The sequence below is a fragment of the Mytilus californianus genome, unplaced genomic scaffold (genome assembly GCF_021869535.1).
Source record: "Mytilus californianus isolate M0D057914Y unplaced genomic scaffold, xbMytCali1.0.p SCAF_4, whole genome shotgun sequence".
Classification (NCBI taxonomy): Eukaryota; Metazoa; Mollusca; class Bivalvia; order Mytilida; family Mytilidae; genus Mytilus; species Mytilus californianus.
In genome coordinates this window covers 51,015,902-51,043,481 of record NW_026262690.1, presented here as the reverse complement: position 1 = coordinate 51,043,481, position 27,580 = coordinate 51,015,902, and the positions used below count along the sequence as shown (strand labels likewise).

The window sequence follows — 27,580 nt, the reverse complement described above, 5'->3', positions numbered from 1 at the left end:
GAGTGATAACATCTCATATATTCAATTGAACTTGCGCTTAAGGATACTTGGGAAAGTAGAGACAGATGGACGAATTCAAATAATCTATGACAAACGTGATGATTTCAAGTTTCCAATTGTCACATCCCTTTACTCAGCAGTAACTTACTCGCTGCTCTATCGTATAGCGTTTACATATCTCAGTTAATACGTTACGCTCGTGCATTTTAACACTATACTGTCTTTATTAACAAGGTGTGCTCCTTTCAAAAAAACGTTCCAACAGAGTTCTGATGAAGAAAGACTGAAATCAACACTACATAAGTTTGTCGGTCACCATCACGAATCGAATGACCGATTTGATGTTTGTCTCAACTCACGACTGACATGTTTTCTCGTTCTCAGATTTTTAGATACCAGTATGGTCGTCTAATCTGCCGAACCAATTGTGTCCTATTCCCGATTTTGACATTTTGACTCATTGAATTCTCTTGGTGGGTGATACATGCATAGCAGGAGACGCTTACCCCTTAGATGCACCCGGACTCACTGCTTTCGGAGATCATGTGATTCCCTCAGTTTTTGTTTGTTACATTGATTTGTATCTTTTTATTCGACTGACAATATCTGAACAACTGTAAACTAATTTGGCCTTCATTTGAAACACATTTTCATTTTTTTTTTGTGATGTTATTTTTAGAAAATGATAATTTAGCCCTTTACTGTTAGATATAAAAAAAAAGTAGCTGAAATAGTTTCCTTAACATAATTGGGTTGTTTCTTTTAACAGTTCGAGACCACTAGATTTCTGACTTCAGAATACATTTGCGAAGAAATTTCTCAACTAAAAAATGCATATCCACATGAGAAATTGACCAATCAACAAAATGGATCAAAATGCATTGTGGGCTACCACAAGTTTACTATCATTTAGAAACAAGTGAAATTTAAAATGACATACAGATATAGCACAAGACATGAAAAGTTACATACACTAAAATGATTTACATGTTAAGTAAAACTGAATTATAATTTAAAAAACTAAAATTATGGAAATTGTCATGATATTTTAGTCATAAGACTAGGATTTTGATAAATAAATTATATAGACTATTAGCCTTATACCCTAGGATGACCTACACAAGTTATTGAAACTTATTTCCCGAGTGGGGTCCTTATCGATGCTACACACAAAAATGACATAATGTCAGCAGCTCAGTGTCCGGCAATGCATTCAAGTTCGCAATTAGGCTCGGAATTAATTTCTCTGTCCAGAGTCCTGAATTTTTCAAGGCTCAGTTCCATCATTTAATTAGATAACATGTTTTTATTTGCACCTGTATACAAATTTCATCCAGTCAGTTTGGTTTTTATATCATCAGTAAATTTCAAAATTATTTTCATGCGCGCACTTCAAAAATGTGGCAGGATAGTCAAGCAGTTGACGGTGGCCGCTTACTGTAAGAAGAAGAAGAAGAAGTAAAAATAATCATTTCGTATTGTTACTTTTTTGTGGGTATTCGTTGCCAGTGTGCCTTCCTATATTCGGCTTTTTGAAGCGTTAATTAAAATCAGTCTCAATGAAAGTAAATCCTCGCCTCGGACGAGTAAATTTTATTAAATAATTTATTATTATTATTATTATTATTTTTTAATCCATATCTATTTCAATTCGTACAGTAATTCTGTGCATTCGTATAAATAATTTTAATATGTAATCATTTTGTATTTCCCGCGTTAAATCATCATCGAAATGTATCGCGAGACAATCAATCATCTGACAGGTGCTTGTGACGTCAAAAGTAGAGCAGCGCCCTCTAGACATACGGGATTTAATACCAGCTATATAAGCGGAGCAGTGGCAGTCAACTTCGGCTTTCTTACAGCCCACAAGTCAGAGAAATATATGACTCGTTTTTCTCGGACATAAACAAACCATTTCAATAATGGCTACACCTAATCAGGTGGTGAGTTTCAAAAGAAAATTGTCGTTATAAACTAATATATGTTGTCTAGTGCCAGTACCGTTCATAAAAACGTTCGTAAATCGAAAACAATGGAATCCATCTTGATTTGTAAATTGATATAATTCAACCAGCGAACAACAGGTGGACCTGGTTGATAATGAGAATGTCTTTGGGGGAAACCCAAAAAGATCCAACATATGATTTGCAATTAGGAAATACCATACGAAGGCTCATCACAAATTGCATTTTGTGTAGTGTATACAATATTTTGCATCTTTCCAAATAGTCCCCCCTTTTTCATAATAGATTGAGAAATAGTATTATCTGTAAATAAATGACAAAAAAATCATTTAAGACATCAATGTGTATACATGTACCTTAATTTTGTATTCAAACTATCACAGTAAGCTTGTCCTGCCTTTTCTGTCATGATTCAGTAATTTTTTTTAACATTTTGGATATTAATTAAGTAATTGTTATTGTCATAGAACATATGCCCAAAACAATATATCAGTCTATTGGTGGAGGAAGCCAGAGAGAACCACGACTTCAGTAGGAAAACTGACAATCCTAGTCAATTAAGATTGGAGTTGAGTGCACCTGCGACATGCGGTATTCGAACTCACTACCTCAGTGTTGACAGGCTAGTAATACATTAGTTGAATTACTAAGACCACTTGGCCACCGAGACCCCTCTATGACTGTACAGTATTAATCTAAATGGTGAATATCCAGTTAAGATTGATTAATAGAAAAGAAAGTCTTTATTTTAGAAGGTAATATTGATAAAGTTGGCATATTTGGATTTTATGTTTATTTGGTCTTAAGAAGTTTAATGCAGGTGATTAAAGATTGTATCAGAGTTCGCGAAAACTTATTTTGACCCGTCGGTCATGGGACCGACAAAGCATGATTATTTGTCAGTCCTACAAAATTTTAGCCAGTCCTACAAAATCTGTCAATTTTATCCTGAAATAAAATTAATAACATATTTTATCGAAAAATAACTTTATTAATATTAGTTTGATTCTTCGCACCCACAGGCAAATTAACCATGAAGGACCAGTTCAGGTCTTCTGATTGTTCTTATTTAAAGTCATCCTCACTATCCATTTCATCATCTGAAACGCTTTCTCGGCTGTTACAGTATTTGTTTGCTCCATTGAAGGGTTCAATCGCCGATTGTTTGCCAGGGATGGCTCTATGAACAAATTTAGTAGGCCACGTGTAAATCGCCGCTTTGGTTTGTTTATAATAAATCCGTAAACCAGTACCGGAAATTGGCAGCGGGTACATCTGATAACCGATGTAAACACTTATTGGAAACAGTTGCGGTACATCTAATAACCGATGTAAAAAAGTGCCGAAATATGCACTACAACGGCCGTTATTACATCGGTCATCGGGACCGGCTCTAGTCTTCAAAATACTGGTCCGAGCCTCATTTTGACCGACAGGACCGACCATTTTCGCAAACTCTGTTGTATTGTATTTAGTCATGATATATAATGAATCTTAAATTTAGGAATAATAACTAAAAAACAGCTGTTTTCAGTAGGTGCAAATCAGGTTTGGCTCACCTGGCCGAAAGGCCAAGTTAGCTTTTATTCTCATTACTTGGCATCCGCCGTCGTCAACTTTTACAAAAATCTCCCCTGAAACTACTGAGCGAAATTTAACAAAACTTGGCCACAATCATTATTAGGGTATTTAGTTTGCAAAGTGTGTCAGAAGACCCTGCTTGTCAACCAAGATGGCTGACATGGCTAAAAATAGAACAAGACTAAAATGCAAGTTTTGCTATTAATTGAAAATCACCATAAATAGAGAAAATTTGAACGGGGTGGGCAAAAAATGTTCAGAATGATGAGCTCTGCCTATTGTTCATAAAATACAAAACAGACAGTCGACTTCTTATAGAAGTTCATGCCCTTGGATGAAAAATTTTACAGTTATTAACAATTTTTGCCTATTATCTTGAGAATTATAATAGACAGAAACTTTGAAAAGCAAATATGATCAGCAATACAATACAATATCTACAGATAAAACGACTCCTTAGAGTTATTACCCATTTTTTGCAATATTGCCTAATATCTTAAATATAAATAAGAAGATGTGGTATGAGTGCGGCTGTGCCAATGAGACAAATATTCATCCAAGTCACAATGTGTAAAAAGTAAACAATTATAGGTAAAAGTACAGCTTTCAACACGGAGCCTTGGCTCACACCAAACAGCAAGCTATAAAGGGCCCCAAAAAGACTATAGTAAAACAATTCAAACAGGAAAACCAATGGTCTAATCTATATAAAAACGAGAAATGAGAAATAAAGACTATAATAGATAAATAGAATCTAATAAGCAAAAATGATCAGCACAACAGGATCTACAAATAAGTCAACATAACCTAAATCTTCAGTTGACTTCTTATAAGAGTTATTGCCTTTTAATGACATTTTTTTTACCAATTTATTCTGATTTTGCCTTATATCTTAAAAACTACAATAGATAAATAGAAACATTAAAAAATAAAATACAAAAATGAATAGCAAGACAAGATCAACTTATAAATCAACATAACCCAAATCGTTAGTCGACTACTTATTGGTTATTGTCCTTTAATGACGATTTTCCCCATTTTAGCCTATTACACTGTAACTTGAAAACTGTAATAGATAGATAAAAACTTTAAACAACACAAATGATCAGCAAGACAAGATCTACAAATAAGCCAAAATAGCCGAAATGTTCAGTTGACTCGTTATTTGAGTTATTGCCCTTAAAGTCATATGAAACTTCAAATTTTGAAAAAAAAATTGAATATGTTTTATATACTTGAAAGGGAAAGTTGCATTATAAAGCATGTGTACATGGACTTTCTTGTGAAAGAAAATCCATTATCTTATCAAAATCTTCAGAAATGTACAGCTATTGAATTATTGTCCTCCCATATACTTATTCGTTGTAATTTCCGTAAGCAGTGACCTTAGCTACGAGACCTCTCGTTAGAACTTTGGCCACTGCACAGCCCAAATGTGAGGGAAAAACGTGATGACAGAATGTAAACAAACCTGCACTGGAAGGAAAATAGTAATAATCGATTCTTAAAGAACAAATTAAATACACAAAATCATTTTAGAACAGTTATTGAAAAGTTTATTAAACACGTGGGAAAGCATAGAAAAATATGAAAAAAAATTAACTCTGCTCTTTTTAAATTCACTTATTTTTTACATGCTCCTCATGCTTCTGTGTTGATTGTTTATCAATGTCACGATCCGGTAAACTTCGGCAAGAAACTCAAAAGTTAATGAGCTTGCTATCAACAATCACTGATTGAAATATTATGTGTCGATTATATGTATAGATACGAAAATATGTAAAAAATGTGCATATAGGACTTATTTTAGTATATATGCATGCATTGGTTCAATAATTTCCTGAACATTAAATTATTTTGAAACTCATTTCATATGACTTTAAATGATAATATTTTAACGTTTTTATGCATTTTTTGTCTATTATCTTTAAAACTACAATAGATAAAAACTTTTAAAAAAAGGAAAAATTATCAGCAGGTTAAGATCTAAAAATATGTCAACATAACTAAAATTGTCAGTTAACTCTAATAGAGTTATTCCCCTTTATTGATGAATTTTACTAAGAAGTGTCCATTGTTGAAGATGCAGGTGAGCGACATGGGCTCTTAAGTTAAGAGCCTCTAGTTAATCTTAAAGATACATATGCATAAATTCCATAATAATAAACAATTCTCAGATAGATAAAGGGCATGAAGGATTGATCTTTTAAAATCATTAATTTGCAGTGGTCTCAGTTTATGTCTTAAATTGTCATTCAAAGATACACAATATATTCTACAAAAATCTGAATAACAAGCCTGTTGCAGATTAAAAGTAAGAAAATTAATTTAACAATTAAATTTCAATCTGGAAGAATATTCATGCATGTGTGTTTAGTTATCATAAGAATATGGATTTCAGTCTTGTTGGTCCACCCTGATCTGCATTTTGTTAGCATAAATTTTAATAGGAACTGAGAAAAATTTACAAAAATAAACAAGATTTCAAAGGAATATGATGTTTTTTTTTAATGCAGTAAACTAATCAATCATTAACTAAAGGTTATTATTTATTTACATTTTAATGAAGTTACAATTTTTTTCCCCAAAAAATCTAAATCATTGTATGTACAAAATGTACACTGTTGTAAATTTAAAGATAAAGAAGTGAAAAAATACTTTGATTTGTTTGCATAAAAAATTGTTCCTTAATTTAAATTAAAGCTAAAATGACAGTGTGTTACAGCTACTCTTTTCATGATTGTTAAAAATCTATACAAATAATTGGGAACATATCCTGAAAAAGTATTAAGCTTTGAATCTTTTCAAACCAAACTTGAAAAGAATGATATATACATGTAGATTGTTTTTACTTAAAAGTAAAAAATTAAACTATGTGATTGTCATGTTATTGTCGATTCTAGTTGATCAAGAACAGTAATTGCACCATACATTGGTACAAGAAACACTACCAAACAAAAACAATGTTGAAAAAGTGGATAATGTTAATCTAAATGTTGTTTTCTGATTGCAGCCGAGACTATACAAGTCAGTTGTTGATGATGTGATAGCTAATGTCAGAGAAGCCTTTCTTGATGAAGGAGTTGATGAGCAAGTCTTGCAAGAATTAAAACAGGTGATATTTATAGTCCTTATAGAACTTCATTATCAAATGGTTTGAAAAGAACATGATGAAGGTAAAACTTGCGTTGTCTGTAGACACAGTTAAAGTTTTCCATGCAATAATTTTGATTAAACTCAAAGAAATTGAATGTTTATTAAATGCATCTACGAAGGAAGTTTATTAGGTTTTGGTATTTTTTCTTGGTGTCATAACTTTCCCAATGGAAAAGAATGATCCATTAACAGGGACTAGTTTTGAATATCTGTGCTGGTATAAAATACTTATAAAACATCCGCTTGCTAAAACTTGTAAAAAAATTTTAACCACTTTTATTTATCAGATATATATATATGATGTTAGGCAGGTATAACCTGAATTAAATGTTTTCCAAAGCTATTTTGGTGTATCTGTCTATTGATTTCCCTGTAAATGTTTTTACCTTTTATCATTTTGATCTTGATAATGCTTGAAATGATTAATAATGGAAAGTATGATTAGTGAGAAAATCCAGCAGACCCAGAGTTATTTTATAGAAACCTTCAGGTAGTTTTTTGATAATTTTCAACTTCAACAGTCCCCTTCTGGAAAATTGCTTGCTTTTTGCCTTAATTTTGAACACTTGTTACTAAACTTCAGATTATATGGTTTAAATTATAGAAAACGTATACCCCACTTTAGAAATGGGGGTTATTTGAATGCAGCTGTTGTTTTAGCCCCATCCTTTTGTTTAGTAAGATAGTTATGTGTATCAGTATATGACATATTATATGATGTATGTGAGCTTTATTTCAGTCTTGGGAAAGTAAACTTCAGCAGTCAAAAGCATTAGATCCAGTAATAGAATCAACAGAAACAGGAATACAACTACCCACCACAATACAGTATACATCACAGGTGATGCATCAACAAGCCCCACCAAGAACACAAGGTTAATAACTATAGATATGGTTCAAATACATGGCTGGTGTTGCTGTTCTTCATCTCAAAGTCATAGTGAGGCCTTTAACATGAACATGGAGCAAAAAAATGCTCAACTCATTGCATCAACACTGAAGTTAGAAAATTATTATCTTTCTAAATAACTGCAGTAATACATGTACAACTAGATGCAAAAGTCTTTTTTTTTTTAGTCTACCATGATTCCTCAATGGAATACTAAGATATGAATTTCTGTACTCAATTCTTCAAATCTTTCCATATATGATTTTGATAACTGAATTTGTCAAGGTACAATAATCTGCTGTAATGTACAACTTGAAAAAATTATGTTGACTCATGACTTATATAGCATGGTCATAATGGACATATATTTTAACAAATAAACTGTTCAAAAGAAAAAAATCTAGAAATATGAAGAGATTCTATATGAGAATAATACTAATCATGTACAATGATATATGTACTTTGTTTTTGTACAGCCCAAATACCTGTTCCTGTACATATAGCCACACATCAAGGAGGTGAAATAGTGAGTGTTACCATACATGTTTAACTAAAATTAAGAATGGAAATGGGAAATATATTGCATACATTCAACATTTTATAATAAAGATCTTTGCTTACTATGACTGAGTTCACTTTTTTGAAAATTTCAAATGATTCAAATTCAAATGTAACTTGAAAACTGTTTATCGATAAAAAAATGTATTCATTAATTAGAGGCCCCTGAACAGGCTTGAAATTGATTGTAAGACTTTTATTTATAACTTTGAATAAAGAACTATGCTGAAACTAGTACTGATAAATGAATGAAGATATGGGACATATGTCAATGCAACAGCTATCCAACAGCATAAGTAAACCCCAAAAGACATCTAGCTGTCAACATGTGGTATACAAGAACAGATTAGTGTCTATTTAAAGACTAGAGACGTTATGAATAAATATATGCTTATATGTGTATATTACAAACTTGACTGTGTGTTTATAGAGCCAACCAGCAGCAGTAGCAGCGATGGCATTACCACAGGGTGTGTTCCAGCAACAATTACAGGCCTTAGCAGCCCAAGGGTATACATTATTACCCACCAGTAAGTTTGGTAACAGTAGAAATCATAAACCTTGCTTAATCCATATAACAATCTTGTCCTTTTGTGAGGAAGTTAAACTGTACTAAATGTCAAGGTCAGAAGAAGATGGTTATGGTCAGGGGATTGCATTATATGTAAAATATATAGATACAAAAGAACCTTAGAGTTTATCATGTTTATAGTAAAGTCTTAAGCCCTGTAGTTGGAATATTGTTTTTTTTTTTCGTATAATCATGATAATAAAACTATTAACACAGATGAGTCCAAAAGATCAGATCACATTTTATAGGGTTATAGAAATGAAAATTTGTAGCAAGCTAAACATTTTGTGTTTTATTTTTATCTTCATCCTTACTTTGTATGATAGGAAATCAAATGAACATCATCTTGGGGCAATACAGTTTTTATACGCCTGTTTACAGGACGTATTATGGTATACAGTTGTCTGTCGTCAACATGTTGGACAATAACTCAAAAACGCTTTAATCAATTTGCATGAAACTTTAGTGAATTTTTTATATCTATTGACAAGAGCTCCCTTTCAATTTTTATAAATTTTGGATTTTACGTTTCCGAGTTATCGTGTTTTATTCATTAAAAAGGGGGATTTTCAAGTTTTCGGACAATAACTCTAAAATGCTTTGAACAGTTTTCATGAAACATTGGTGAATTGTTTATATCTATTGATGTGAGCTCCTTTTCTATTTTCATAAATTTTATTTACGTTTCAGAGTTATGGGTTTTATTCATTAAAAAAGGGAGATTTTCCAGTTTTCGGACAATTACTAAAATATGCCTTGAGCAGTTTTCATGAAACTTTGGTGAATTGCTAATGTCTATTGATGTGAGCTCCCTTTCGAATTCAATAAATTTTAGATTTTACGTTACCGAGTTATGGGGTTTTATTCATTAAAAAAGGGGGATTTTCCAGTTTTCGGACAATTACTCAAAAATGCCTTGAGCAGTTTCATGAAACTTTGGTGACTGGTTTATATCTATTGAAAAAGCGATGGGCGTATCATGCGATCATGGCGCAGCTGTTTATTCTACATAATAAACAAATCATGCTTTAATACCTGTGTCTTTTGAATTTCAACTTAAAGTATAAAGTTGTATCAGAATTTGATAGATCAGACAATTTATATTCAATCGTATAACAAATCTATTTTTATCCTTAATGGTGACCTTTTAATGGTTTTAAATTTGTTCTACATGAAGATATATTGTTTCATACTAGATACTGTTATAGGATAACTGATTTTCAAAATATTTTTGTTGTGTTTATTTATTGATTGTGAAAGGCATACCTTTTGTTGTTCACACCTGTGTTCATGGAAACTTTTCTTTTGATTGGCAAGCTTTTATCGTAAACTCAACAATAGTCATACATACATTGTATCGAGTTAGATAGAATGTGAACAAAATAACTGATTTAAGAAAAAAACAACTTGGCCAATTGTAGTACTGTTTTCCCTTTATCCAGTTCAGTGTAAATGGTATACAATAACATACAAGCCAGATTAGGATTTAGACAAGATTTCACAGTTCACTGATCAGGATAAAGTTTCTGTTCAACATGTTCAAGGTCGTTGTAATTTGTGGTAGTTCACCATGATGTTCATTATGATGTGAACTTTTAAAATAAATGTAAAATTAGGGGTTTGACCTAGATTTTACAGTTCACTGAACTTGGAAATGGGCTTGTGTGAACAGGCATGTTGTCTTATGGACAATTATCTTCTTTTCTGTAATTTTATGGTACATGTATAACTCCAGTCTGCTATGGTTAAACTTTTAGAAAATTTAAATTTATATCAGTAAAAGAAAAATCTTCAATATTGTGTATTTTCACTTTATATTATGTAACAGAAAATACTGAAAAATGACACTTTAGCTTTCATGGGATACTTATGTAAGCTATTACCCATTCCTGTGATATTATAACACGATACAAGAATTCATTGAAATAAGGCACCTTTTAATAAGACATTTCCCCTTTGATATAACATCTATGTATGTATTTTAGCAAATTATAGCACACAACTTGAGAAAGAATTCAGTAACAAGCTAATTTCATGTTACTTTCATATAGGAACTAAACCATGTATCTTTGTCATTTTTTTCATGATTCCAAAACTGAAATTGAGAACTAAATTGTTTAATGAAACCATAATATTATATTATATAATAATCCTTTGTTTTAAGGTAATGGCCAGTTTATTATACAAGCAGCAATGCCTCAACAACAGCAAGCAGCTACAGCCCAGATTGTAACAACTATACCACAGCAAGCTACTTTAGTCCAGAATAGACAAGTCCCAACTGTTGTGCAAAATAGTCAGGTAATTCATCTCAGACTAGGAAAGTTAAGTGTATCAGGTGTCTTGTTAAATGGATAATGGCTTTTCAAATGTGGAAATATCAACCCGAGAAAGTCGTAGCCCCTTTAAGTTGCTGTTAGCAGCTCCAGTTTAAACATTTCTTACATATGTTTAGGATATGTACATGTTAGTGCAGTGTTCTCAAAAGATATTTTTACACTCATTTAAATGAACTTTTGTATTACACAAACAATCACTTTGAATTCTGAAATGCAGTAACAATATATTGGTTTATGAAATATGTTTAAATGTACATTATAAAGAATAGAATAGAAATTAAAAAAAAGTTAAAACACAGTCAATTATATTGATGTAATTCTTTTTCAGAAAATATTCTTGTTTTTAGCATTCCAGTGCCTAGTTCATAATATATGTTGATATCTGTGCTCTCAGCTCTTACTAAGCAGTTTCTAATTTTGTTCAACAACCTGTTGCTAAAGACTGAATTTATTCTCTTTAAGCTATTTCTTTGAATTACAAGTCTGAAAATACTTTCACTCTCTGCATCTGCCTAACACTCAACCCTTTTCTTACTGGCAGAGTAGCATTTAAATCCAGATTGATATTATAAATATAAAATTGTAAAAATTATATATAAAAAAAAATTTCAACTGACTAATTTCCCTTACACGATGGTCACAGATTTTCTGGTACAAGTGCTATTATACAAATAATATTTTACATGTAACATGACACTTAACCAATTTTCCTTGCAAGTAAAAGATTTCAACTTTCTTACATGATCAACTGTTATGATGAAATTCAAGTTTACTTCATGTTTATTGAACTACAAAATCTTTCATTCATAAATACTTTTAAGGGATGAATGTTTCAAAGCTTGGACCAATAGATAATCAGTTATTATCACCCTTCAATTCAAAGTTATAACACAGTTATGTTCATTGCTCATTTAAAATATGGGTTTTATTCTTGACCAATGAAGAAGGGGGTGTGACCTCATGTGTCTGGGCCTAGGGAAAACACAGAAAATAAAGTCATCATAGATACCTGGCTTAAAATTTATTAAGCCAGATGCACATTTCGTCTACAAAAGACTCATCAGTGACGCTCTAATAAAAAAAGTTAAAAAGGCCAAATAAATGTGATATGAATAAAAGTATGACTATACTAGACAGTCAAAATTAGCTTTTGGTAGCTTACAAAGAGACAGTCCACAGGAAAACATGTCAGCCAACCCAGACAGATAATTCTATCTATGATTCTCTTAAATGCTGCTTGCATAACATAGAATTAGCAGTACTTATTTTAAAGTCTTTGAGCATGCTACTCTTGAGACTGCAAAGGGGCTGATGTGGTAAGGAATTATGAACCTAAATTTTATTTCTTGTGCAGCATTCAAATTGAAGTCTGATGTATTGTGTAAAAATCAATGTGGATTGATGTCTGATGTTTTTCCATTTTCTAATATTTAAGGGAAACAAGAGTTTAAAGCTTTTAATCAGTTTAGTTTATATTGAGGGGCAGTTGGAGGTGGTGTCATCACGCATTCCCGAAAAAAACAAAGCTTTCTTTCCCGGATCCAGATAAATTAATTTCTGAACTGAGTCCCGATAGGTGTAAATCCCAAATTCCCCGCAAAAATAAAGGCCCAATCCCAAATTCCCGCTAAAATAAAGGCCCAAACTGGATTTTGTGAAAAAAAGTTGTTTTGTCCCTCTATATAGGATGATATCACCACTAAACTTAAATTTGTTTTTAGAATACCCAAGGGGTTTTACAGTTTGATGGTGCTGATGATTCCAGTTCAGAAGAAGATGATGATGACGACAATGATGATGACGATGATGATGAAAATGATGAGAACAAAGATGGTGAAGATGAATTCCAGGGAGAAGAAGAGGTTCAGTATTGTGAAATATATTTTTATACCCCACCTCCGTTGTAGAGGGGGCATTAGGTTTTTTTCGGTCTGTGCGTCAGTTCGTTTGTCCATCAGTCCGTCTGTTCGTCTGTCTGTCCCGCTTCAGGTTAAAGTTTTTGGTCAAGGTAGTTTTTAATGAAGAAGTCCAGTCAACTTGAAACTTAGTACACATGTTCCCTATGCTATGATCTTTCTTATTTTAATGCCAAATTAGAGTTTTGACCCCAATTTCACGGTCCACTGAACATAGAAATTGATAGTGCGAGTGGGGCATCCATGTACTATGGACACATTCTTGTTTTTATGAAAGTTTTTGAATTAGTTACTAGGTTTTTCTTTAAAAATGTGTCCGGTATAATAGGTATAGTGTTAAAAAATGACATCCAAACTTCTACATGTATTAATTAGTTTTCATAAATCTTGTGTGTTCAATTTGAATTTTACCTAGAAATTAAAAAAAACAATTGATAGTATTAAAATCAATATTGGTCAGGTGAAACAGTTTGCATCAGATGGCTTTACAGTAGAATTACCCGAGTTCTACCTGATCAATTTTGGTTTTACAAAAAATGTCTTCATAGAATTGCAAGAAAATTGGATTAAATTGACCATGTTGTGTAAATATGGTGGAAAAGCAACCACCATATTTAAAATGATGAAAAGGCTTCTGATCATTAATGATTAACAATATATTCGAAAATTGTTTCCCTCGTTCATTTATTTCAATAGCGAAGGTCTAGATGATCATTGTACAAGATATAGCCGTTTGTGTACATAAAACATCAATCATCATATAGATTAACATTAATGTTCTTTAAGCAGTGAATGAATATTTCTTTACCTAGTCTGATAGGGCAAAGTGATAGATAAACATTCACTCTATGTTCCCAACATTAGGTTTTTCAATCTTTTCAATATATTGTCTTATAGGAGCCTTTAAACTCAGAAGATGATGTTAGTGATGAAGACCCTACAGATTTGTTTGACACAGATAATGTTGTTGTTTGTCAGTATGATAAGGTGAGAAATTAATACATTGGTGATGTAAAGATAAGCATATTAACCTAATAAGCTAGAGAAAATGTGATTTAAGCATACTGGTTAAATTTTTAAAAATTTTGCGGTCGTATATTGGTGTGACGTCGGCGGCAGCGTCGTCGTCCGAAAACACATTGGTTTTCGCACTCTAACTTTAGTTAAAGTGAATGGATCTCTATGAAATTTTACCATAAGGTTAAATAACACAAAAGGAAGGTGGGGATTGATTTTGGGGGTTATGGTACCGACAGTTAAGGCATTAGGGGCCAAAAAGGGGCCAAAAATAAGCATTTTTGTAACTTCCAGACATAACTTGTGTGTTAGTGTATGGATCTCTCTGACATTGTACCACAAAGTTCCATATCACAAAGGGAATGCTGGGATTGATTTTGGGGGTAATTGCCTCCAAATTTTAGGAATTAGGGGCCAAAAAGGGACAAAAAACAAGCATTTTTTCTAGTTTCCAGACTATAACTTGTGTGTAAGTGTATGGATCTCTCTGACATTGTACCACAAGGTTCCATATCACAAAGGGAATGCTGGGATAGATTTTGGGGGTAATTGCCTCCAAATTTTAGGAATTAGGGGCCAAAAAGGGACAAAAAACAAGCATTTTTCTAGTTTCAGGACAATAACTTGTGAGTAAGTGTATGGATCTTTATGAAATTGTACTACAAGGTTCCATATCACAAAGGGAAAGCTGGGTTTGAGTTTGGGGGTAATTGCCCTAAACGTTTAGGAATTTGGGGCCAGAAAAGGGCCAAAAAACAAGCATTTTTCTAGTTTCCAGACAATAACTTGTGTTCAAGTGTATAGATCTCTCTGAAATTGTACTGCAAGGTACCATACCACAAAGGGAAGGCTGGGATTGAGTTTGGGGGTGATGAATCATCAGGGGGTTCAAAAAATTGAGGGGGATTTTTTTTTTCATTTTTTTTCTTTAAAATTTTCCATTTTAAATTGGTTATTTCTGATTTATATATAAAAGCAAATAATAATGATATGGTTTGAATAGGTAAATTAAAATTTTTTAAGTTCTTAGACCACATTCATTCTGTGTCAGAAACCTATGCTGTGTCAAATATTTAATTACAATCCAAATTCAGTGCTGTATCAAGCTTGAATGTTGTGTCCATACTTGCCCCAACTGTTCAGGGTTTGACCTCTGTGGTCGTATCAAGCTGCGCCCCAGCGGAGCATTTTATTGCTATATGTAAGAATGTTGCATTTAGAGAAAAAACAGACTGCTTTGCCAAGCTTAAATATACTGTTTTATTTATAGTTCTTAGCCTGAAATTATAAATTTCACCTTCTAAACTACCCTTTAAATTGTTCCAGAATTACCAGAGTTGCCAGAAAAAGGAAAAGCAAGTCCTTGGAGCATAAACCATTCATTGGTTAATCCGTATTTTTTCAAGTGGTCAGATCTAATTTATTGAGAGTTATTTAAATGCCAGGTTTAAAACCCAAATTGTTCATGTGAAAATTTGGTAAATCTAAGGTCAAGTCATCTAAACCAAGCTGAACATCTATCAGCATAGATTCCAATATTTATCTTTTTTTTTTAAATTTAAGATATTGACCAGTATAGTGAAAATTTAATACTGTAAGAACTGAATTTTTATATACCCTAAAAATAATCCTAAAAAAGAGTTTTAATATAATGTTTGACAATAATTAGCATGGTAACAGAAGCAATTCAGTGCCATTTTATCTGAGAGGTTAAAACTGTAGGTATCTAGTAGATTTCATCTAAAACCGATTAGATAATTCTGTCTTGAGTGTCAATTTAATGAAATTGTGTATAGCAGGTGTTAACATGGACATTATCAGTCCAATGTTTAGCCAAGTGTAGTCCTGAAGTTTTTAATGATTAAAACTCTGAAACCTAATGTGAATTTTGATTTTGCAGATAAACAGAAATAAAAATAAATGGAAATTCTATTTAAAAGATGGTATCATGAATCTCAATGGCAGAGACTTTGTTTTCCAGAAAGCTAATGGTGATGCTGAGTGGTAAATGTGTTGTTTATTTTAAACCTTCCAAGGGTATGATGGTGCAATGTTTCTTCAGTTGTGGATGAATATTTTAAGCTAGTTTTAATAGTTGTATGATGAACTCCACCTATTGTTGATGAATGTTTGACAGAGCTACTGTTATATTATTTTCATTTGATGTTATGATGTGTTTCTATTTTGTTTTGCCAAAATCCCTTATATATACACCAAATATTGGACATGGTCAAAACTTATTTGTTTATTGTATATGAAAATAGGTTACCAGATGCAGTTATGTTAGAAGCATTCAATTGATGAAAATTGGTTAAAAGGATTTGCATTTTTTATTAATTTTTGTAAGACGACCAGACCATTCCATGTATATTTTGCTTGTGATACAACAGCTTCTGTGAAGAGTAAAGAAATTGGCTTTCCATTACATTTTTTTAAATAAACATTTTCTGAATTTTATAAACCCTCTTCTGTAATCAGATAGAAATCAGTTTCTTTTTTACTTTTTGTATATTTAGAAGTAGCATGTTGTATTGATTAGAATATTTCCTTACTTTGGGACCAGAAAGGCCAGTAAATCATTATTTGCTTTATCTGTATAATTTTTTTGTAAAGGAAAGGATAAACTAAATGTCATTATTTTTCAAAACAATAATTATAAGATTTATTGAAAAATTAGTTTTGATATGTAGCTTGATTTGTGATGCATTATTTATTACAAAAATAACATGCAACAAACATCATAGTACATGTAATATCACATCCATCATGAAATTAGGCATCTGTAATTGAAATATGAAAGTAGATATATACTCTTAGATCTAAATTGAATACTATTTGTGTTCATTTCAATGCTAAAAATGTTATGCCAATAAAAGGTATTCTGTCAAGTGTTCAAAACAGTGTAGATCCAGGTTCAAGGATGTTTATAAAGTGGCGTTGCACAGAACTTTGAAACATTAAATTTGTTAACAGAAGCAAAGGCAGTAAATTTTTTTTAGTACTATGCAAATATATTCAGCTGAGGAACACAAGAGGACCCTGTCAAAATTCAAATAGGAAAGTCTGGATCATTATCTAAAACAAATCCCTGTCCTTGTGAAAAGGCTTATTTATATTGACAGGTACTGTCACAAATTTTGTTTCCCTACAAACTCTGATAATAAGTTTTCAAATTTTAGATAATGTATATAAAAAATTCCTCTATTAAGTTTCAGTGTTAAGATTTTCAAATTGTTATATTTCTTCATGAGCTTTGTGTAACAGATGCAAATTAAAAGCATGTGATTGAATATTATTTTAGTGAACAAAGTGATACCTAATCAGAATTTGAAATAGATTTCACTAAAAGTCTAAAGATATAATGAAAGAACATTTTATTGTGAAGTGAATTTGGCAGTTTTGAGTTAGTCTTTAAATAGACTATACATTTTATTGGCATATAATTATGAAAAAAATATTCTGCTTTACTTCACCTAATTTTGTTCTAAAAAAAATCATTTAGTTCTAAAATATGCAACAAGCAGAATTTAATGTTCTTTACAGAGGATTTTCTGCCCTTGTGTTAAAATTTTACAGGTTCAGAGTCCTGAGTTTTTTTCGAATATTTATAAAAGGTTTGATTTTTTTGCCAAAGACTTATAGTTTTAAGCTTGAATATGTGAATGTTAAATTCTAAGTTTAAAACTGTCATAGGCAAACAAAAGGGAAAATGTTTTTAGTTGGGTTTTTTTTGTGGTTTCGTGGTAGTAGTCATTCTAGAAATCCATTGAAATTGCTTATCAGCAAATACTGATACATTTGCAGTGTCAAATTGGCCTGAAACGGATGTATGAGTTAAATAGATAACAAAAAATTATGAATTAATATCAAGTTGACAATTTTCATAACAGAGAACCTTTTGATACAATTGTTATATTTCTTTTATGTCTGAACAATGTTGCGGATGTGACCTTGAAATATTTAAATATGTTATTGAAAATATATTCATTACCTATAAAAGTATAGGAATAATACACTGTCCTGTGGAATGATACTGAATGTGTTATAACATGTTTTGGAAAAGGTTGTACAAGAATTAGAAATTGACTGTTTATGATGATATATTGTAAATGTCTTGTGAGAAATATTTAAAGAGTAACAAAATCATGTAACTTTTTGTACTGCACTTTATTTTCCCTATCTGTAAATCAGGAAGTGTGCAAAAAAAGTAGACTATTTTTTTGGTTTTCTTTTTGGTTATTTTTTTAAGATCTTGCATTTAACTTTCTTTTTTGTTTTGTGTAATTTAAGTCATTGTACATTCGTTTTTTGTGTAGTTAATGATATACAATCAAAGATTTAGTACTGTTAAACAACTATCATATCAATTGATATTAAATCATGTACACTTTACTATATGTCCAATTTATATAATACTTGTTTTAGTATGAGATATTTTATCAACTTGAAAGGAGTGTATAATGTTATTCCCTAGTCGATCAGTTTATTTGTAATTTGGTCTTTTCATTCATATATAGCATTATTTCTGTAATAGGTTTTCTGGCTGGCACTTTGTTATTTTGCAGAATATTTAGACATGTGCATATAAAACAGGAATTTAGATTTTTCTTCAATTTTTCACAAAATTGTTGAATTGTTGAACCTAAATCCATGTTTGTAAACTTTGAAATATTTAGCACATGGTTTGTCTGCCTATCTCCGCTTACAAATTTTAAGCTAGGAGGGCCTGTACTAGTTTACCACTGTCCATCTCCCTGTAACATAAATCTGTTCCATTTCTGATCTACTTTCTGTAGTCTGCTTACTTATTGCTGGTAAAATCTATTTCCTTTCCCTTAAAAGCAAACAATAGCTGACACTATATCTTGTTTAAGACAATAGTATGATTTTGTTCATATCGAGAAATAGACCTGTTATCTGCATTCAGATTTTAAACAGTAAAAAAAATAATTGAGGAGTTGATCAATTCAGTCATATGTTAGTTTATGATAGTTTGGCTAAATAGAGTACATGTCTGGAAATGTTGATTGTTTTTTTTCAATTTTCTACCTACAACGTTTGATAATGCAGACTTCTATAGGAATTGGCATCAAATATGTATTAAGAATACCATTTCAAATTAAACCTAAACTTCTCTATATTTCAAATTAGTAACAGTACTTACCATGTTTTAGTCCATGGCTGAGTGGGGACAAGTTTTTTGTCTTGTTTTTTACATTATTCTCAGATAACTTTGATGTATCCTAGCATTGAAGATGTGTGTAAATAATTCCAAAGGGTTTCCTCAATTCTGAAAGGCTAAAAGAGACATAATCAAAAGCAATAAATGCATAGTTTTGTATTTACTTTTCCACTTTATCTCCTGACTGCATCTCCTACGGTTTTTATACCCCACCCAACGAGTTGCGGAGGGTATAATGTTTTTGACCCGTCTGTCAGTCCGTCAGTCCTGTTTCTTGTCATCGCAACTCCTCTCAAACCACACAACAGAATTTCACGAAACCTTTTTAGATAATAAGGACATACTATGTAGTTGTGCATATCGACAGGAAATTGCGATTCAATTTTTTTTCTAGGAGTTACGCCCCTTTGAACTTATTTACTTTAATGTACTACTGCAACTGTTTGTCATCGCAACTCCTCTGATACCACACAACAGAATTTCATGAAACCTTTTTAGATAATAAGGACATACTATGTAGATGTGCATATCGACAGGAAATTACGGTTTAATTTTTTTCTAGGAGTTACGCCTCTTTGAACTTATTTGCTTCAATGTACTATGCAACAGTTTGTCATCGCAACTCCTCTGATACCACGCAACAGAATTTCATGAAACCTTTTTAGATAATAAGGACATACCATGTAGATGTGCATATCGACAGGAAATTACGGTTCAATTTTTTTTCTAGGAGTTACGCCCCTTTGAACTTATTTACTTTAATGTACTACTGCAACAGTTTGTCATCGCAACTCCTCTGAAACCACACAACAGAATTTCATGAAACCTTTTTAGATAATAAGGACATACTATGTAGATGTGCATATCCACAGGAAATTACGGTTCAATTTTTTTTCTAGGAGTTACACCCCTTTGAACTTATTTGCTTTAATGTACTACTGCAACAGTTTGTCATCACAACTCCTCTGAAACCACACAACAGAATTTCATGAAACTTTGTAGATAATAAGGTCATACTATGTAGATGTGCATATCGACAGGAAATTATGATTCAATATTTTTTTCTAGGAGTTACGCCCCTTTGAACTTATTTGCTTCAATGTCTTCTGCAACAGTTTTTCATCGCAACTCCTCTGAAACCACACAACATAATTTCATGAAACTTTGTAGATAATAAGGACATACTATGTAGATGTGCATATTGACAGGAAATTATGATTCAATTTTTTTTTCTTACACATATTTTATTTCTCCAATGACAATGTGAGGACGTGGGGTATGTGAGCGCGCTCACTAAGGTTCTTTAATGTTGATTTTGTACTGTAATACCAAATCAGGGTATTGATTACTATGGTGTAGTGAACTTTGTAGTGAATGCCTAATGTCTTTAGGTCTTACAATATTTACTAAGAATGTAGTTAATTGTTAAATTTTGAGTTGATACCCATTATAATTAAGAATTGAGACACAGCAGGTTTTTTCAATTAAGAATTGAAACACAGCAGGATTTTTCATTTGTCATGATAAATAATCCTACTAAAATAAAATGTCAGTTTTACACTAAATGTTTTGTTCGGATGGTGTATGATATCCCACCATATCGTATGTAACTGTGATTAAAATGATCTAATTTAAGTTAGATCTATAAGTTGAGAGTTCACTTCTTCAGTTCTAAATGAAAATTTCTTGTCTCAGCCTGCCAAAATTTTACTGTTTCAAACATTTTCATTTGCACTTTTCTTATTTCTTCTGTGGAGAGGTTGAGATGTAAATGTATAAAATGAATATGATATATATTAAATATTCTCATAAATTCTTTCTGCTTTGAAAAAGAGGTTGATAACATTAAAAGGGCTTTTCCCAATTTTTCAAAATAGTTGAAAATTTGCTTTCACTAATTTCAAATTTTATATGAAACATTTGATTAAATTATAAGTCTGTAGCTTTTAGTATTGTGACTGTTTGATAAACAAAAATGTATATATAGTTTTGGTAACTCGTATTCATGATAACATGCCTTTTCTCAGATTTTTTATAAAAAAGAAACATTAAAAAAATATTAAAATTTTTATCTTCAGTATTTTAAAGGTAAATGGTATTTTTGTCTTTTTTAACATTGACTCATTTGCTACTATTTAGAATAATTAGCTGGAATTATTTTGAATATTTCCTTAAAAATGACTAAGTTTTAAATTGTTGGCATTATGTGTGAAATGATAATGATTTTCCTCAAGTAATTCGAATTTATTTATTGATATATTTTTTCAAAGAAAATTGCACATTGTTGTAATTTTTCAAGAAAATAAATAAAAATACTGATTGTGTTGTTTATTTGTTTACATGTTGCCATTAAACCCATGTTCATAGTCTTTTTGTTATCTCTCTTTCTATAACTTGTTGAATAACATTGTGACACTGATATTTTAATAAATTCTCTCATATAACTAGACATCAGGCTAAAGCAGACAAATGATAACCAAACATTATTTTCTGGCAATATTTATATAATATTTGTTGAGAAATAAAAATTGAATGGCCAGTAAGGATAGCAAAGATGTTTTACATTGTTAACCTGTCTTAAAAGACTTTCATATTTGTAAAAAAGATTAGAGAGAAGTTGATTATGTACTACATTTCAATATTAATTCGATTTTTAATAAATCTATTTTACATTGAAGGAGGTATGATAAGAGCAATTATTTTGCCACTGAAATGGCAAAAATAGTAAAATAATACAAGACTTTCAAAATAATGTTAATCTCATTAATAAAATGAACATAATGATACTATTTCAGCAGTTTTGCACTAAATTCTCAAGCAATTTGAAACCTTCAAATATGCAAGACAAAATTCAAAATCATACATTCTGATATCTGCCAGATAAATGACTTGTAAAAATTTGAATTATGTTATTTGATATATTTATATTACTTCTTGGTTTTCGAATTCCTGAACATATTGAAATCTGAGATGTCTTTGCAAACTTGTGAATATGGAACTAACTGAGAAATGTACACCCAGAAAGGAGCCAAGGAAATTGCCACCATTAGAAGGATAGTGAAAACGAGGAAATTATATGTAGTTATTTTTAAGATCAGCTGGTCCAAAGGGTCATGTGAGCTATTGCTATCACTGGGCGTCCATATTCGTCAATCGTTGTTACCTTTTTTATTATGCCCCCGCCGTAGCGGAGTGGGCATTAAGTTTTACCCTTGTTCGTCTGTACGTCCGTCCATACGTCCCAAAGTTGGTTTCCATTCTCTAACTTTAGTTTGCCTCAACCAAATGTTATGAAACTTATACACAATGCTTATTACCACAAAACACAGATCAAGTTTGAATTTTGGTGGTGTCACTTTAACCGTTCTAGAGTTATGCTCCTTTACAAATGGAAAAATTGCTGAATTTTTAGTTTCTGTTCTTCTTTAGTTTGCCTCAACCAAATGTTATGAAACTTATACACAATGTTTATTACCACAAAATACAGATCAATTTTAAATTTTTGTGGTGTCACTTTTACTGTTCTAGAGTAATGCCCCTTTACAAATGGAAAAATTGCTGAATTTTTCGTTTCCATTCTCTTACTTAAGTTTGCCTCAACCAAATGTTATGAAACTCATACACAAAACCTATTACTACAAAACTCAGATCAAATACAAATTTGGGTAGCGTCATTTTTACCGTTTTTCAGTTATGTCCCTTTATAACTTTATATAATATGCAAGCGGGGGCATCATCTGTGTCCCATGGACACATTCCCCATTTATTTTAACATGAAAAATATATTTTATTTTAAATCATTAGCTTAGAAAGAAAAATCACAGGGTAAAAAAAAGAGATGCGAAAGATACCAAAGGGACATTCAAACAGCCGAAAATTAACTGACAACGCCGTGGCAAAAAAAGAAAAGGATCAAAAGAAAAACAACAGTTTACAAAACAACATCGAAAACTAAAGACTGAGGAACACGAACCCCACCAAAAACCATGGGTGATTTCAGGTGCTAAGGAAGGGTAAGCAGATACTGCTCCACATGTGGCACCCGTCTTGAAAAAATCCGGTATTAAGTCTTAATTCAGTAGGTCACATTCGGAAAAAGAGGCCGGTATTGTAATTACGACAATTGGAACATATACATCATCTGTAAAAACAGATATTCCATAACGGTCAACCAATTCGTGATGGCGTCCATTAATGTTTCGAAGGGATGATTTCAACTTCACCACTTGGAACTCTTTATTTATTAGCTTTCTTGTGAGCAGCAACCCATCAACTAGGAGATATATAATCCATATGTAGCCGCTGCTACGTAGAATGTTGCTACATAGAAATGGAAAGTTCACAATTGGGAAGCTGAAATCATCTCTTTAGTCGTAAAGTTTTGTTCTCAACCGACCCTCATTGTCAATTTCTAAACGTAAGTTTAGATATGAGGCAGACATAACTGTACCTGTTGTATCCTTAATTTCAAGTTCGATGGGATAGATACGTTCAACATGACACCAAACTTTGTGTTTTTAGTGAGAGTGATCTATCTTGAAATATTCAGAAAAATTGGAGAAGCCATATTTGAGTTATCGCCTCTAAAATGTCAATTTTGAGCAAATTAGACAGTTTTCGGTTAATATGTCTAAAACTATTATAGATAGACTGACATTTTGAATAATTTCAAGGACCATCAAAAAAAGATCAAATAAGCCAAAGAACGAATTCATTAGTTCACTCCTTATAGGAGTAATTGCCCTTCAATGACGATTTTTACCTAGGTGTTTTGTTGTTGCAGAAAATATTACTAGATAGAGAAACTGTAGCAAAAATTATCAGTAAACTAAGATAAACAATTAAATCAAATGTCCAAAATAGTTAATCGACTCCTTATAAGGGTTACTGTCCTTGCATGACTAATTTGACACGTTCTTTTTTTTGATGAGACTAAATCAATTGGACAATCCTTAGTAACAGCTAGTTGACCCCTTAAATGAGATATTGCTCTTGAATGAAGATTTTAACAATTTTTTTTAGCTCACCTGGCCTAAAAGGCAAAGTGAGCTTTTCTCATCACTTGACGTCCGTTATCCGTCGTCCGTCGTCGTTAACTTTTACAAAAATCCTCTCTGAAACTACTCGGCCAAATTAAATGAAACTTGGCCACAATCATCATTATGGTATCTAGTTTAAAAATGTGTCCACTGACCCAGCCTGCCAACCAACTTGGCCGACATGGCTAAAATAGAACATGGGTTTAAATGCAAGTTTGATCTTTTATCTATAAAACTGCAATAAATTAACAGGCAGAAATGTTTAAAATGATGAGATCTACCTATTGTCTATTTATTTCAAAACAGTCAGATGACTTCTTATAGGAGTTATTGCCCTTAAATGATGAATTTTACCGATTTTTTTCATTTTTGCCTAATATCTGAAAAACTGTAATAGATAGAAACTTTATAAACCAAAAATGATTAACAATAATATTGAGAATGGAAATGGAGAATGTGTCAAAGAGACAACAACCCGACCAAAGAGCAGAAAACAGCCCAAGGCCACCATTGGGTCTTCAACACAGCGAGAAAATTCCGCACCCGGAGGCGGGCTTCAGCTGGCCCCTAAACAAAAATGTGTACTAGTTCAATGAAAATGGACGTCACACTAAATTCCGAAATATATAAATTAACTAAAATTAAAAAAAAAAAACATACAAGGCTAACAAAGGCCAGAGGCTCCTGACTTGGGACAGGCGCAAAAATGCGGCGGGGTTAAACATGTTTTGCGAGATCTCAACCTACCCAGTATATGTCTAGCCAATGTAGAATAAATAATAGCAATACGCACAGTAAAACTCAGTTTAAAAGAAGTCCGAGACCGATGTCAGAATAAGTAACAGAAGAAACTAAGCAAAACGACAATGATACATAAATTAACAAAGGAATACTAGCAGTTACTGACATGCCAGCTCCATACCTTGATTAAACTGATTGAAAGATTATGTCTTCATCATATGAAAATAAAGCACAATCCCTGCCGTTAGAGGTTTGGTATCATACCATCATAAAATATATGACATGAACATAACCCGTATCATGCCAACAACTGGTTTTAGAATAAATGTGTTTATTTCCGATGCATAGACCCTATGAGTGAATCAATATTAATTCCAAAATATGCCATCTTTAATGACGTAACTATATCACTTCTGAATAAGTCTGTTTAAAGGTTTGGTTAGCTTCTGAGGTGAATGACGACATTTTTGTACTTTGTATAGAATATTACCATAAAAGATTGGATGTGAAATACCTGAACGTATAAGATGTCTGCATGTTGATTTATATTTACGAATGATGTCCTTTTACCGATGATAAAATTAAGTAAATGTTTTGACTAGTTTGTGATAATGAAAACCCTGGTGTAATAATTTTTCAGTTATACAGAGATTTCTTTCGTTAAAATCAAATACGTTGTTACATACACGAGCGAATCGAACAAGTTGAGATATATAAACAATATAAGATGGTGCCAAGGGAACGTCACAATCTAAAAATGGATAATTAACAATAGGAAATGAAAAATCATCTCTTTCATCGTAAGACAATATCTACAAATAAATACTATATTGCCCTTTAATGACGATTTATTATTTTTTATAAAACTTGAGAAACATCTCAGCAAGACAAGATCTACAAATAACATGACCAGAGTGGCCAATCGACTCTTAGGGGTTTTTGTCCTTAATTGACAATTTTTACCTTTTGTTTTGCTTTTTCATAAAATTTATTATTGTATAGTATCAATATTATGCTAAAAAAAGCAATACAGGCTCCTTGGAATCTAGGTTTTCGTTTTGGTTATAATCTTAACATCTATAATGAATACACAGAACACTGATCTAGCAAAAATGACTAGCAAGACAAGATTTTGTTCCACACAGTTTTCATTCAAAACAAATATGTCTTTTGCATTGTTAAATGTATGCAAAAATTTCAGTTGAACGATGTAGGCTCTTTAAAGCCTCTAGTTCATCTCCCTTTTTTTTTTCTATATCTCATCCAAAGGTTGAAGTACCCCAATTCTACCAATTCACATTTGGCCAGCCAGTAAAATAGCCAAATCAAGGAGTATGACACAAGCAATAAAGTTACCGATCAGATGACTGTCGATAGTGAATTGAGACACAGACACATCGTATCTGTCAACCAATTCGTAATGACGACCGTTACAGCACATGGACTTGAGTATGTAGGTACAGGTATTATCTTTGGTTATTTTGCTAACATGAAATTATTATTAGTTAAGGTACTACCTTCCTTTGGGCGGAGTCAATAGTTACCAGCAAAGAACCAGTCAACAAAGAAACAGTATATAAACATTGTGAAATCAATTTTACAAGTCAGTTTAAAAGTATGTTTTCAGTCTAAATTTAGAATACTAGTAAGCTGATTCAAAAGCATGTTGAAGATGTGTTTGATTTGTCAACTTCATTTCAATCAATTACTACTACCTCTGTTCATTTTTGACTAGATTATTTGCATGTGTAATTCTATAAAAACACGGCTGATATGCATAAAATCACTTAAGTTAAGATATCCAATCGTAGTACTAATTTATTGTAGGACTAGTAGAAAAATCCGTCCGTTCGGAACAAATCTTAACTTAAGTAGTTTTATTCAAAGTTTTATCCTAGATTAAAGTTGTCTTTTTGACATTGAAACATCTTTTTTATTTATATTGTGTCATAGATCAAACTTATTCGTTCAGTGTATATTTACTTGTTTTTGTGTATTGTCTTTTTGATCGAGTTAAGCCATTTAAATTGATATTTTGTTGTGTGTCATTTTATGTTGTAATGTTGTACCACTGTTTCAGGTTAGGGTGAAGGTTGGCGCCTGTTAAAACGTTTAAACCCGCTGCATTTTATGCACCTGTCCAAAGTCAGGAGCCTGTTGTTCAGTGGTTGTCGTTTGTTGGTGTGGTTCATAAGTGTTTCTCGTTTCTCGTTTTTTTTATATAGATTAGACCGTTGGTTTTCCTGTTTAAATTGTTTTACACTAGTCTTTTTGGGGCCCTTTAAAGCTTACTGTTCGGTGTGAGCCAAGGCTCCGTGTTGAAGGCCGTACTTTGACCTAGAATTGTTTACTTTTTACACATTGTGACTTGGATGGATAGTTCTCTCATTGGCACTCATACCACATCTTTTTATTTATATTTATTATGCATATCAGCCAAGTAGTCTACAATGATTCAATTAATTTAAAAACAAGTTTCATATCCTTATTATATATGATTATATATATAAAAGGACACATTATCAATAATCTTGATGGGTATTTTTTCGGGGGAGGGCTACAGAAGGTGTAAAAATAAACTTAGTCTGTTATTCTTTGAGATCCTCTCACCATGCTCATGAATC

The 27,580-nt window shown here is 31.9% G+C and overlaps 1 protein-coding gene across 1 annotated transcript; it reads left to right on the top strand.

Annotated features, from left to right (window-relative positions):
- The first annotated feature begins 1,790 nt into the window (after positions 1-1,790).
- Positions 1,791-21,496, top strand: LOC127698410 (transcription initiation factor IIA subunit 1-like). Its single transcript, XM_052201876.1, has 9 exons — positions 1,791-1,946; positions 6,562-6,663; positions 7,444-7,579; positions 8,070-8,119; positions 8,582-8,681; positions 10,887-11,023; positions 12,783-12,923; positions 13,875-13,964; positions 15,895-21,496. The coding sequence occupies exons 1-9, from the start codon at positions 1,926-1,928 to the stop codon at positions 16,000-16,002; spliced, it is 885 nt and encodes a 294-aa protein (XP_052057836.1). The 5' UTR covers positions 1,791-1,925; the 3' UTR covers positions 16,003-21,496.
- Positions 21,497-27,580: the final 6,084 nt, after the last annotated feature.